Raw genomic sequence first — 14,418 nt, 5'->3', positions numbered from 1 at the left:
AGCATGCTTGTCCACTTCTACTAAAAATGCTTCTAGAAGTCTCGTTTCTCAAAACCACCAAGTCTAATTTGTGGGCATTAGCATATGCTCTCGGGCAGAATGAGTCCTGTGCTTGTGAGAATAAGATCTCACAATAACTCTGTATATGGCTTATGTAAAATACAGTTCTTTAATGCAGATTGGATTGGATTTCTTGTAGGTTCTTAAGCATCAACGTTAGTAATAGCTGTCCCGTGACCTTATCTGAAATTTAATTAGCACATTCTTCTTCTTGCAATGAGCAAAAATAATAAATCTTTTAAAAATCTCTCTTGCCTTACATACTTCGAGTATGGGGATCCTTTGCCAAATTTGTAGGACTTCCTTCCTTCAGACTTGGAAGCATTTGAGGAAGGAATGGTAGAAGGAGGAAAAGAACTTAAATGTCTTGATGCTATCTTCTGATATTAAGATATGTTGATGCTGTGTCATAGAGTGACAAAATTCAGTATTACGACATTGTCATATGAAGATGCTTGCAGTATATTTCAGCAGCACAAAAGGGTTTTTTTGCTTTCAAAATATACTGCTGTGTTTCAAAGAAATCTCACCAGTAAATACTACTTTCGTATACTTTTACTTTCTTCATAGCTTATAAACTTATGAATTATGAAAAAATACTTAATTTGAATATTATCATCCAGTGTTAGAGGTTGGTAATCTAGTTTTCATTCAGATACAAAAATTGTTCTGATATAAAAACTGTGATAATAAATTGAATCTGATATAAAATTGTTCCAAAACTCTTCAGCATGAAGAAGAAAAACATTTTAGATTCCTTTAGTAATAGTAGTGATGAATAAGCCCTGTGTTAAAATCTGCTCAAACACCATAATGTTCAGTGTTTCTAACTTTTCATTTAAATGTAGATTGAGACATAGTATTTATGGACAATAGTCTAGAAAATTGGGCCTAGCAACTTTGACATAGGATACTTAGCACTTTGATGCAGTAATTTTGATGGTGGATATTGATTATTCAGAAGTCATTAAATGATCCCTCCTCCCATTACCATCTTGTGTTTCACTAGGGTAATTGTTACCTGTTTTTAAGATGTGCTAATAATTGTGTGATCTTCTAAAAATGTTGCTATATCTTTTTGCAGTGATGTGGCCTGCGTAGTACTTTTAGAAAGCTTGAACTGATTGATACAAGCAACTTGCTTCTCTACACATAAATGTGTTTGTACATGATCTTGGATTGGAGTACAGAGAAACTTCCTCCCTCTCATCTGTTAGATCTAGCACACCTAGTTGTTGCTTACGTAGCTAATACCGGAAAAGCATTTATTTTATAATCGGAATGTACATTCAGCTTCCATCTGGTTGAGCTTTCTCATCTTGCCCTTCCAGTTAAAAAGGTGGAGAAAAAAAGGCCATATACTGCTCTCATTTAGTTCTAGATTCCTCCCCTTTTTAATAGTCTTTTTTTGTTCTTTGACTGGGTTTGATTCAGTTTGCCCTGGAGATGCGAGACTTCCTCACAACAGCAGGAGTCACACATTTGGAGAATGCTGGAGCTGCGAGAGGGAAAGGCCCAGTGCAACAACAGAGAGAAGCAAAAAGGAAAAAGACAAGCAGACCGACAGCACTGAGGAAAGCAAGGGACAGAAAGTGCTTCAGAACTGCCAGCAGCAACAGAGGAACTTGACAAGAAGCCCCCCTCAGTGTGTGTGGCTGTGTGCTTAGGATTTCTGTCAATGCATTCCAGTAACCCCAAAGTGAGAAATTCCCCATCAGGAAATGCCCAGAGGTAAATATCATATATATATATATATTCATTCTCCCTCTCTCTGTGTGTCTCTCTGGTGGCATTATTACATGAATCGCTATTTGCCTTCTGTACTTTAATTGGAACCCCCTGTCATGTGAGTTTCATCTGCTGAGTGCTATTCAAGTTTATTCTGCTACGGAGAATTCTCTTCATGTGCTGGTTCTATCTGCCTTTATATGATATTTCATAAGAAATTACAAGTTTTTGCAATCTCTTTTGAGGTTCTTGATTTTGTAGTCGCTTGTGTTTTCTTGTTGTTTTTTGCCCCCATTGAGGATCTCTGGCTCAATCTTCTAATTTGACAAAACAGCCTTTGAGAGGGTGACAGTTTTGACCATTCCACTTGACAGCACACAGTGCTTCCACTTCCATTTTATGGGGAAGGTAAATATTGGCACATAGAGGAAGTGTTCCCATGTCACTTCTGTCTTGGTGTTCAGGGGGCAAGCATATTCTTCGTATAGACGGAACAAAAACATCCCCCCCAAATAAGTAGAAGTGCAAAGAAGCATCCTTAGAACACAAAACTGAATGGAAATTGTAGCTATTTTGCCTGAGGTAACCAGATCTCTTAATTATTATTATTATTATTAGTTTATCAGAGCATTAATACCCCAAACTTCATGCCACTTAGGATAACTTACAATATAGAAAAACCAGTTTCATGAAAATGGTTGAAAATAATTGCAAAAGAGGCAGAGTTAGCAGTTTAAAAAATCATTAAAAAGCATTATCTGCCTCATATTATAAAAGCCTTCTGGGGAAAAAACAGTTATTCAGTAACTGGGGGGGAAAGCTGTGTAGGAAGTGACCAACTATGGGCCAAATGAATATGGTAATCTGGTTGTTGACATGGAGCAAGTCCTCCCATATCTCATCCAGCTACACTTCTACCTTCGATGGGACACAGAGAAGGGTCTCTCCTTATGATCTTAGGAATGGTATGAGTGGAGGGGATCCTTGAAGTATTCTGGACCTAATCCATTTCAAAAGAATTGTGCCCAGAAGCAAATTTGTACCCAGTGTGTATTATTGGATTGTGGAAGGGGTGGGTAGGTTCCTTCTCATCTTTATTGCTGGGGGTTTTTTTTATTACATTGTATCTGAGAGCTGATTCATATCTTCTGCCACTCATGTGCATCTCACAGCTCTTTCAAGTAATCTACGACTCAAAGAAATTGAGTGATCTTACAGACCAGCTTCCATTATCAGGGAGGTCTACCCCTGATCTGGTATGTTCCTCTTCATGCAAGTTGGCTACATATACATTGTGGATGCTGATTATAATTATGGATCAGTTCTGAGATTCAGCTCTTTTTATTCAATATATTTCCCCCACATCTACTGTGCTGATGAAATCTAGTTCAGTGCTATTTTACAATATTCTTTTGCACTTGTTTTCAGAAAGATGCAATTTTTGCCTCTAACAGTTGAAAGTAACTGAAGTGAGCATTTTTAAAACTTACATTCCGCTGGCAGGTAATGGATAGAAATTCAGAGTTGTGTAAAAATTCAGTTGAACTTTCATGGAAAAACATCCCCCCCCCTCAGTTGAGCTGTGTTGTTTGAATCCAGATGGGTGGCATTGTGAACTTTATGGTGCCCTGCTTATTTGCTTTGTGCTGGTCTTAGTGTGAGGCATGTCTTTGTACATAGAAACCATTGTCTTTATTGACAGAAGTGACAGAGGTACATCCCCATGTGACTGACTGGTTCCTAGGATCTGGGTAGTTGCTGCCTTTCTCTGTTTGCTTAAGTAGTAATACCTCAAGCTGGATAATAAGGCATTTTTTTAGATAGTTGCTGGACAATATGCATGCGGATGAATTTAACTTACCGGTGTTGGCCACACTCTGTAAAATGAGCTGAGCTGGTGGCTACTGCTGCGTAAGTTGGCATTCTTATATCTTTTATTACAAATTACTCTTCTTCCCCACCTTTCTTTTCCACTAGTCCCAAATCAAAGCAGGAGGTGATGGTCCGTCCCCCTACAGTGATGTCCCCATCTGGCAACCCCCAGCTGGACTCTAAATTCTCCAACCAGGGTAAACAGGGGGGCTCAACTGGCCAATCCCAGCCCTCTCCCTGCGACCCCAAGAGTGGGGGCCACACACCAAAAGTGCTCCCAGGACAAGGAGGAAGCATGGGGTTGAAGAACGGGGCTGGCAATGGTTCAAAAGGGAAAGGAAAGAGAGAGAGGAGCATTTCAGCGGACTCATTTGAACAAAGAGATGCTGGGACTCCCAGTGATGAATCTGAAATCAAAGGTATGTCTACATGTGAAGGGGCAGAAATATGAGTGGGTGCCAGCTTTTACTGAGAGCCTCTGTGATTTTTTTTTTAACTTGCTCTGAACCCTAGAAATTGTACCAGCCAAAATGAGTCAGTTTTGTATATTGGCATGAAGGAAGATTTTTGACAATTGGATTGGAAGACTTGGAAAAAGTAGCTTCCTGCCAAAGCACATGTTCTGAAACTTGTCACAGTGACCCCCTTTTAAACTAATAGTTCCTCAAGTGTAAAAAGAGGCAAACAATTTGTCTTTTCAAGAGTGTTTTGTTTGATATGCTTGATAAGAAGGCAGGTCCCACGAACCCCACAGCATACTGTGGTCAGTTTTGATACGTGCCTAGCGGTGGGCCTTTCTTCCACTGCAGGCAAAAGGCTAATTTTCTCAGGAAAAGGGTGTCTTTTCCATAGGTTTAAATGCAAGCACCACACTATAAAAAGGCCCAAGTGCCATTCGTAATTGACACGATCTGAGTGTATTCTGTGCTTGGGTATCTCTAGTGAATTATGTAATGTCGCATAAGGAGCAGCCATCAAATCTGAGCCTGTATTTCTGTAAGTGTTAAAAGAATGGGTTTTGCTTTGGTTCTCAAAAACGACACAATCTGTTGTTTGTGTGCAGGATATTTAAGTGGGTATTTTTGTTTTTTCTTTGTGTTGACATGTTAATTTCATAGATATGTTAATCCACTAAGACCCTCTTGGGATAGAGAGGGTTAAAAACCTCAATAGAGGAACATTAGTTGTCTCAGAGAAGGCCTTTAAGGAAAGGAATAGCTTGTGAAACAAAATTTGGAGTAGGACAGATGATAAATAGTCTGTGTTTCATAGGTTGGGAAGAACTAGGTTAATGCTGTGTATCCTTGCCCACTTCACAATACGATGGGAGTAGTAAGGGGAGCTTAGCCCCCAGAGAGGAATTTTTGCTCTAGAGTAGTGCTTGTTCCTGTATATCCCAGCTCAGTAAGGCTGGTCTCTAAGCAGTCAGATATTTTCACAGCTTATAATTGTTGACCATCATTTCCACCCACTTGAAATATAGCTTTGATTGGGGTAGGGAAAGTCTTTCTGTTGTTACTGTATGGTGTCTTAGACTACAGGAATGCAGCTCCAATCTGTCAGTCTCAGAAGTCCTGTTCTGCTTGGAATATCATAGGCACTGTTCATGTTACGAGTGTTGTTGCACTTCTGGAAGTGCTGTTTATGTAAATCACATGTGCTTGGGACTGTCTTCAGTGGCTAACATAATTCGTGTGATAGTGGCCAGTGCTCTCCACATAAGCCCAAATGTGTCAAGCTTTGATTGAATTCTACTCAGTCCTGAGGCTGCTGGGCTCAAGAGATTCACAGGGGCCACTAGCTGAATTCAAGTGAGCTGAAGCATGCATCTGGCGCCCCCCCCCCCAATTCCTCCTCTTCTCTTTTATTTTACTTTTTGCTTTCCCTTCTGTTATTTGATTGCAAGCCTACAGGTGAGATTATGTTGTGTATTTATTTTTTGCGCAGCACCTTCGAGTTTGGGGCGCTTTGATCATTACGGGTTCATAGCTGAAGATTAGGGCATTTTTTGCCCATCGGCACTTTTTTCAACACATGACTTGTTTCTCATTTTACTTTGCTTATGATGTTTTGCAAAAAAAAATAGGTTTTGTATCGCCATATGTGGATCTTGAAACTTTATTACTTGATTACTGTGTGGTGTGGACTTCTTAAAGTTTCGGAAACCATTTGAATCTCACTTAGCCTCTGAACCAACCCCCATGTCTCATGTGTTGGGTAAGAGCAATTTAAATGTGAAAATATTACACTAAATATGGTGAGAAAATCTATACAGCCAAAATGCTCTGGCCTATGCATATGTTGCTTACACATCAGGTTTGTACTGATTTTGAATAGACTCTAGGATTTGACTCTAGTGTATTTCTTGGGAAAGGCAATGAAGTGGTGTAAAGCTTCTAAGAACAATCTCCTGTGTGCTGTTGTCATTGCTGGTGTGTCAAGGTGGGAGCAATTGTCCTAGGTTAGCCTTACCTTGGTAGAATTTATAGTATGTCTTAAACTAAAACATCTAAACAACTATGGGCAGGCCATCTCAGTTTGAGGCAAACTGGGGGAAAGTGTTTTATCTAGCTGAACAATGTGGAAGGTTCAGTAGCTTTGCTGGTGGAGGATTCCACACACACTCCTGATTTGAAACCAGTCAGATTTTTTTACAACAGCTGTGACTGATCGGTGCTCTGCCCCCAAGATCCCAATGACTTTGGGCATCAATGGTGAAGGGGGGGGGGAGGAACCATGCACAATATTTTGGTGGGTGAAGCAGGGTACCCTGATGAGGATGGAGAATCACTCCTTTCCTGTTTTTTTTGGGGGGGGGGGGTTCTTCATGGATCAGCTGACGAAGGGTGAAACCACGTCCTTTGTGTGCGCACACATACGGAAGTTTTCATTAAAAGTGTATAGGTTTGCTATACCTGCTGTTGGCATGCAGACCTTGGAGGATTGGCCAAAGATGAATGTGGCCCTCAGGCCAAAATACTTTTTAAGAGTTTTCCTTGTGGATGTGTGGAAATTGACAAATGTACAAGAGTATACTATGAATGACTGGATTTTAAATCACACAAAGTGTAATAGTAGAAGTTGTGGTGGAAATGGGAGAAAAAGCCTGAAGTTGTAAATGCCAGCTATCAATATTAGGATGGGCATTCATAAGAAATAATTGTCTTATATAAATGCCAGAACAAATGAATCTTATGGTGGGTGATTGTACTGTATCTAAAATGAAAGTGCTACTAAGTGAGCTACTGAAAGATGGGAATGGAATTTTGCTATCTTTCTTGAGACTGAGACCTCTCCACTACTTCCGTTTCAGATCTTGGCTCTGCTGACCATGCAAAATCGCAAGAGTCCCAGCATACTGCACACTCCTTGGCTCCTTCAAATGCCTCAGCCCCAAGATCTTCCACGCCTTCTCATGGTCAGGCGGCCCCTTCAGAGCCAGGTAGTATGCAGAAGACTCCATCCAAAGTGGTCTATGTCTTTTCAACAGAGATGGCTAATAAGTAAGTGACACTTTGGTTTACATTGAATGTAGTAGCCACAGCCTCTGGTTTAGTTCTGTTTGCTGCTTATTCACGATGACAAGTTATATCCATTCATTGCTTCCACTTGCAACCATATCTGCTTAAATAGGTACCTGTATCTCCATCACATCACACGAGGAAGGGCATGAATGTATGTTCTGCTTTGAAAAAGAATCCTTCTAGGAAAATGAAAAACTGTGTTTTGCCTTGTGGACAATTTGGCACTTAATTGTGCATTTGTAAGGCACCCTGAGGACTTCAGATAGAGGGTGGTATAGAAACCAATTAAATCCTAAAATAACATCTTTGTTAGATGTTGCCCTCTTCAGTAAAGGTATATTACGTTTACAGAAAGAGGGCCTACTGAATGGTAACCGACGGACTTTGGACTGCCATTTGTAATGGGGTGTGCCTGGCACCAGCAAGCTTTTTGCACCAGGGGAAGACCTTCTCATTTGCCAATGTTTTATAGATTTTAGATTATTTTCTTTTTAATTGTACTTTATCCTGATGTTAGTTCTTAAGATTTTATATTGTTTTGTATCTTGTTTGATTGTGCGAATTTCACTTAGTTTTGTACACTGTCCTGGAATCTTTCTATGAAGAGCGATTAAGAAAAAAGACAGCTAGTATGTTATCAATTACAGAAAGGGGTGCAGATTTTGTTGACAGGGACTGACATGCCTTGTGATGTTTCAGCTGCTTGTGTTTGTCTTCAGGGCTGCAGAAGCTGTGCTGAAAGGACAAGTGGAAACCATTGTATCTTTTCACATTCAGAACATCTCTAACAAGGTGGAACGAAACACTGCACCTTTGGTAAGTAACTTCACAGATGGAGAAGACAGTGTGGGCAGGAGGGGTGAGGCTGCCAGTGGCTTGACAGAGTGGTTAAAGCAGGATTGGCGAAAGGTGAACTCAGAGCTTGGCCTTCCTTATTGCCCTAGAACTAGGCTTCATTTGAGCCATGTGAAATTACTAACTTGTCTTCCTTTTTCTTCAGAACACTCAGATTCCACCACTTCGAAATGATACAAAGCCCCAAGCTCCATCTCATCTGCCTGCTTCTCAAGAGCAGACTCCTCCCCAGAATGCCAAAATGCAGCAGACTCCACCCATTCCAGTGCCGGCACCAGCACCCAAAGCTACTGGCCCTCCGTGTCCTATTGAGCAGGACAATCCTGGATTAGAAAGTAAAGTGATGTCAGCAGGAAGTCCTGCAAACTCCACCCCTCTACAAACTGAAGGATTTGGGCAAACTTCAACCCCCAGTAATAGAGCCGTTAGTCCAGTTTCCCAAGGAAGTAACAGTTCCACTGCGGACCCTAAAGGTCCCAACCAGCAGGTATCTGGTGGGGACCCACCAAATATGGGTGAAAATCCAGATGGACTGTCCCAGGAGCAGCTGGAGCATAGAGAACGTTCCCTGCAGACTCTGCGAGATATTCAGCGTATGCTTTTCCCAGATGAGAAGGAGTTCACTGGAGGCCAAGCTGGGCCTCCCCCGCCCAATTCTGGAGTGCTGGATGGTCCCCAAAAGAAGCCTGAAGGGCCAATACAGGCCTTGATGGCTCAATCCCAAAGTTTAGGTAAAGGGCCAGGACCCCGGACAGAAGGAGGGGCTCCCTTTGGCCCTCCAGGGCACCGAGACATGCCCTTCTCACCAGATGAAGTTGGGCCACCATCCTTAAACTCTCAGGCTGGTCCTATAGGACCAGAGCACCTGGATCATATGACCCCTGAGCAGGTTGCCTGGCTGAAGTTGCAACAGGAGTTCTACGAAGAAAAGAGGAGGAAGCAGGAGCAGGTTGTACAGCAGTGTTCTTTACAAGACATGATGGTTCACCAGCATGGGCCTCGAGGATTGGTCAGAGGCCCCCCACCTCCATACCAGATGACCCCAGGTGAGGGCTGGGGTCCTGGGGGCCCAGAGCCCTTTCCTGAAAGTATGACTATGTCCCATTCACTGCCCCCAAGGGGCATGGCCCCCCATCCCAATGTGCCTGGTGGTCAGATGCGGCTGCCTGGGTTTGCTGGAATGATAAACCCTGACATAGAGGGTCCCAATGTCCCAAACGCCACTTCTAGACCCGGGCTTTCAGGTGTCCCTTGGCCGGAAGATGTGCCAAAAATGCCAGATGGCCGAAACTTCCCTCCTGGGCAAGGTGTGTTCAGTGGGCCTGGGCGAGGGGAGAGGTTCCCCAATCCTCAGGGCCTGCCTGAGGAGATCTTTCAACAGCAGCTGGCAGAAAAACAGCTAGGACTTCCCCCTGGCATGAGCATTGAAGGCATCAGGCCTGGCATGGAAATGAACCGGATGATTCCCTCTCAAAGACACATGGAGCCCGGCAATAACCCCATCTTCCCACGTATGCCGGTTGAAGGGTCCATGAGCCCCTCCAGGGGGGACTTCCCCAAAGGGATGCCACCTCAGATGGCAGCTGGTAGGGACTTGGAATTTGGGATGGGCCCTGGTAGCATGAAGGGGGATGTGAATCTGAATGTCAACATGAGTTCCAATCCACCAATGATACCTCAGAAGATGAGGGAAGCTGGAGTGGGCCCGGAGGAAATGATGAAAATGCGCCCAGGTGTCTCGGAGATACTCCCCTCGCAGCAGAAAATGGTGCCCATGCCATTTGGTGAGCATCCCCAGCAGGACTATGGAATGGGCCCGAGACCTTTCCATCCTATGTCTCAGGGCCCAGGTGTTGGTCTCCGGAATCACAGAGAACAAATGGGGCCCGACCAAAGGACTAACAACCGGCTTAGCCACATGCCACCACTACCTCTGAATCCCTCCAGCAACCCAAACAGCCTCAACACAGCTCCTCCTGTTCAACGCAACCTCGGACGCAAGCCCTTGGATGTTTCCGTTGGTGCCAGCCAGGTTCATTCTCCAGGCATAAATCCACTGAAGTCCCCCACCATGCGCCAGGTCCAGTCTCCCATGCTGGGTTCGCCCTCCGGGAACCTCAAGTCCCCCCAGACTCCATCCCAGCTGGCAGGGATACTCGCAGGGCCGACTGCAGCAGCTGCTGCTTCAATCAAATCTCCTCCTGTTATGGGCTCTGCTGCCGCTTCTCCTGTCCATCTCAAGTCTCCGTCCCTCCCTGCACCTTCTCCTGGATGGACTTCATCTCCAAAGCCCCCACTGCAGAGTCCTGGAATACCCCCCAACCACAAAGCGTCTCTTGCCATGTCTTCACCAGCCATGATGGGAAATGTTGAATCAGGTCAGTTGTGCTCGCTTTCTCTACCATCCTTTTTCTTCACTATCTTTATAGTCAGTAAGGCGCTACCTTTCCTTTAAACAAACTCTGCTCTGATTCCTTTTATTGACAACTTGATGCACCAGACGTGGCAGGCTAGCTTGTTACCTTTCCGCTCCTAAACTGCTTTGTGTTGGGCACACGACTGTAAAGGGTTGGGCACAACCCTGTAAAGATATTGTCATAGTACTAGTTGATGTATGGACATAATTGAACTATGAAGAGATGGATGCACAAACTGATTACTCTCACTAGCTTAGAAACATAGTCTTTTGTATACAGGCTAGGTTGAAACAGGGTAGACTTGGAGCGATTACTAGTGTATCGTGTGTTGGGTAAATTGAGTTCTCTCAGCAGAACACTCTGCTGCTAGAGGCAGTTCCTTCTGTAGCTACTAGGGAGTTGAGGGACCTTCTGGAACACCATGGGAAGTGTTGTTGGAGGCCTCGGGGGGGGGGGGACTTCAAATTTTTTTTTCCTTTCCTCCAGCAGGAACCTCTGCTGGATCTGAGATGTTTCTCGGAAGGGCATGCATGTCTGGATCCAACCTTATATGCCATAAGTGGAGCCTCATATTCCATAAGTGGAATAGATGTGAGAAGGGGGGCGGGGGAGTAAACTCCTTTGCCTTGTTCTGAAGCAAATTTGTTGCGGATTTGAGAGTTCCTCCCATGGAAACTTAGAACCAGCTCTCTTGCATATCACAAGCTGGTTCTTGTAGTATTTTTGTACTGTAAGGATTATTGCATATAAATTCCTGAAACCATGACATTTTGTGAAGAGTTGTCCTCACTGAACAATTCAGATGGTAAACAGCATTTGGTAAACTTTGTGTCTTGCTTGGCTTCACAGATCCCTCCTGGGAGGAAGTTGGTTTAACATTAGATCACAGATTTGGCTGTGAATGGTTTTTAGGCAGATGCCTGCAGTGGTTTTTGCCTTTACACAAAATATAAGCCCCTTTCTTGGTTCACATGGTCCTGTTTGCCCTACAGAATTGCAAGTCTCATTGAATCTTTCAGATTTATAGCTTAAAGTCAACTGGCTGTTCTCATCCTGCAAGGTTCTAATAAAGGAAGTCCCCAGGTGCGCAATGTTTGCATGCAGTTGTTTGATGGAGCCAGCCTTGGGAGCTCTTCAGTTTGTGAAATCACATTATTCCAGGAATTAGGAAGGCAACCAAGACAACACTTTGACTGCATTGCCCTCTACTGTTTCAGAGTAATCACTGCAATGGCATGCTTTCCCCCACCCCTCTTTTTGGAGCTCTCCTGTAGCTCCGAGGCCCAGCTCTCCAATGGGTTTTATTGTGATAAAACATTTTTAGGTTTATTAGGACCTACATACACTTTATTCTAGACAAATAGTACACATTATCTAAGTTACATTTTGATAAAACTCAGAGTTAGAAATAATTCTGAAACTATAGAATAGCATTTGAGACCGCATTGAAAAACACTAGATTTGGAACAAGCTTCTCTCTGTCTCCCCTCTCTCATCTTGATGCTTTGGTTGATGGTAGCTGGATTTGCAGCCAATGCATAGTCACTGCCATTTCTTCTGTCTGCAGACAAATCCAGACACTCCTGATTTCATTCCATCACAATTGGAATGAAATCTTGCTTGAGAGACTTGGGTTGACAGTGGAAAACATTGACCTTGTCTGACATGTGTTAAAAATACGCAGTGATAGCTCGTGGTGCATTGTTGAATAAGAAATGGAACTTTTAGTAAGCTGGTTAGTGCTCTTATGTGAAACAGCACATTTAATAATAGCGTTTAAACTTCTGAACTCTCCCAAGCTGTTCAGCTTTGCTTCATATATGCATCACAGCGTAACTGTTCTATTTGTTGGGATTCCAACCATTAGGTAGCTGGAGGGTGTACATTTTTGCACAGGCAAGTTTGTTCTCTCTACTATTTGTTGTATTTATGAAAATGAGCCCCCCCTTCTTTTTAAAAGGCACTTGCTCTCTTCCTGGTCTCTCTGTGAGCCAGGTCCTCCCTCCTTTGTCTCAGCAGCAGGCATTGCTGAATGGCATGAAGCATGCATGGATGTTTGGAGCTACTATGGCTGGTAGGGATGTCAAGGGACATTATCCAGTTAGTGCCTGTCATTCTAGTCTTGAGAGATTCTGGTGTTCTGCACACAAAAAACCAGGCATAGTAGTTGCATTTCCTGGGCGTAAAATAGTTTTTCTAGCAGTTGTGATGATAATGAGCTGTCCAGATTGCTGAGAAACTGGGATTTAGCAGGGAAAGTAGCATTTTGTTGAGATTCTGACACCTGGGCTCTCAAAAAGCAAATGGCTTGAAGGATCCAGTATGAAAATAACCTCTCCTCTTCCCTTTCCTGCAGTTATTTTATTAGTTCTTCCTCTTCGTTGATTTGTCTGAATACCTTGATTCATATAATTCTTTTGTAACAAGGTCTGAAATTCAGTTTATGGTAATACAGTGTGTATTTCGTGCATAACTGCAGATTATAGTACCATCCTTGTAAGTACTTACGGAACTAGTGTTACCAGGAGAAAGTAGATCTAGTCCCTGATGTACACACACTCAAGCTTCATTTATGCAGAAAGACCATTGATGGACTGGGCTGTGTAGTTGCTATTGCTGTTATGGCTTGCTATTGTCCCAGAGATTTATTTATTTAAAATTTTATATCCTACGCTTTTAGTGCCCACCACACGGGACAGCTCACAACAACTTCATTGCAATACAGTTGTCTTAGTGGATTCAAGAGGGGACCAGAGTCCACTCTTCTAGGGATGTGTGCTTTTCTCTGAGCATTTGGTATATTGGCAGAGAAGCCAGTGGGGGTGAACTTGTGGGATTATGATTTATGCCTCTTAAGTCAGAACCCTCTTCATCCAATGTAAGAGTGTCACAGCATCTTGAAGGCTTGGTTGTCCTCAGATACCTGGACTTTGTGGTACACAAGTGTTGTCCTTGTGTGTGGCTGAAAATGAACTTCCTGTTGCATATAGTGTAGGGTAACGTGTGTGTCATTGAGAATGAAGCACTAAATAAACTGCAGACAGCCTGATTATGGAGCAGTTGCCTTGTGGTATATTGATGTACTGTGGTATGCATGAGAGAGGGGTGAGGGAGCGAAGGAGGGGCACAGTTCCCTTTTTCAGGGCTTGGGGGAAAGCGCTCTGCCTGAGGACAGCTGCTGCCAATCAGAGTAGACAGTAATACAGGGCCAGATTAACCAGTGATATTATTTGATATAAATAAGTTTCATATGGTCAAATTGGCATTTAACCCAGACCCAACAGGAAGCTGTTGAGTGAAACTTCCAAAGTATTCTAGGCAAGGTAACTAGTTGTTAAAGGCTAACTTGTATTTATTTATTTAGGTGGTGCACCCCCTTCAACGGTTAGCCAGGCTGCTCCTGTGACTCTTCCTGGAAATCTTCCTTCTAGCAGTCCATACACAATGCCCCCAGAGCCTACTCTGTCTCAAAATCCTCTCTCCATCATGATGTCCCGGATGTCCAAGTTTGCAATGCCCAGTTCTACTCCACTCTACCATGATGCTATCAAGACTGTAGCTTCCTCAGATGATGACTCTCCTCCAGCACGTTCCCCAAACCTGCCACCTATGAACAATCTTTCGGGTAAGAAACAATTCTGTATAGGTGTGCTGTGGCTGGTAGCATGTGGTTTGGAGAATATCATAGGGAGAAGCTAATGAAATTGCAACTTGCATGTGGCAAAACAGTGACACACTGAAATAGTCTCACTGAAATAGCCTCACTGAAATAGTTTTCAGGAACTACTCACACAGGATGGACAGCTTAAGATGGGGGCAGCAAACAGCCTGTGTAACTTAACCCAAGTGTTTGGCAGGAGGCTGCTGATGTAGGCAGTTACATAAATCATACCCTTCTCTCTTTTTTCACAGTTTTAACTTTCCAGCAGTAGTTATCCACATTGAAAATGGAGCATTGTGAC

The 14,418-nt window shown here is 43.3% G+C and overlaps 1 protein-coding gene across 4 annotated transcripts in view; it reads left to right on the top strand.

The window, feature by feature from the left end:
- The window catches only part of BCL9 (BCL9 transcription coactivator), a 100,933-nt gene that overhangs the window by 83,085 nt on the left and 3,430 nt on the right, over positions 1 to 14,418 (top strand). For all 4 annotated transcript variants that reach the window (XM_083736060.1, XM_083736059.1, XM_083736058.1 and 1 more), the window contains 6 exons: positions 1,495 to 1,791; positions 3,766 to 4,079; positions 6,974 to 7,163; positions 7,904 to 8,000; positions 8,185 to 10,417; positions 13,821 to 14,081. In XM_083736060.1, coding sequence (XP_083592186.1) covers positions 1,739 to 1,791; positions 3,766 to 4,079; positions 6,974 to 7,163; positions 7,904 to 8,000; positions 8,185 to 10,417; positions 13,821 to 14,081 — 3,148 coding nt within the window. In that variant the 5' untranslated portion in view covers positions 1,495 to 1,738. The remainder of the gene's footprint in view (positions 1 to 1,494; positions 1,792 to 3,765; positions 4,080 to 6,973; positions 7,164 to 7,903; positions 8,001 to 8,184; positions 10,418 to 13,820; positions 14,082 to 14,418) is intronic.

The sequence above is a fragment of the Podarcis gaigeae genome (genome assembly GCF_964106915.1).
Source record: "Podarcis gaigeae genome assembly, chromosome: 4".
In the NCBI taxonomy this organism is placed as follows: domain Eukaryota; kingdom Metazoa; phylum Chordata; class Lepidosauria; order Squamata; family Lacertidae; genus Podarcis; species Podarcis gaigeae.
Note: the sequence above shows the minus strand (reverse complement) of the source record. Positions and strands in the feature narration are given on the sequence as shown.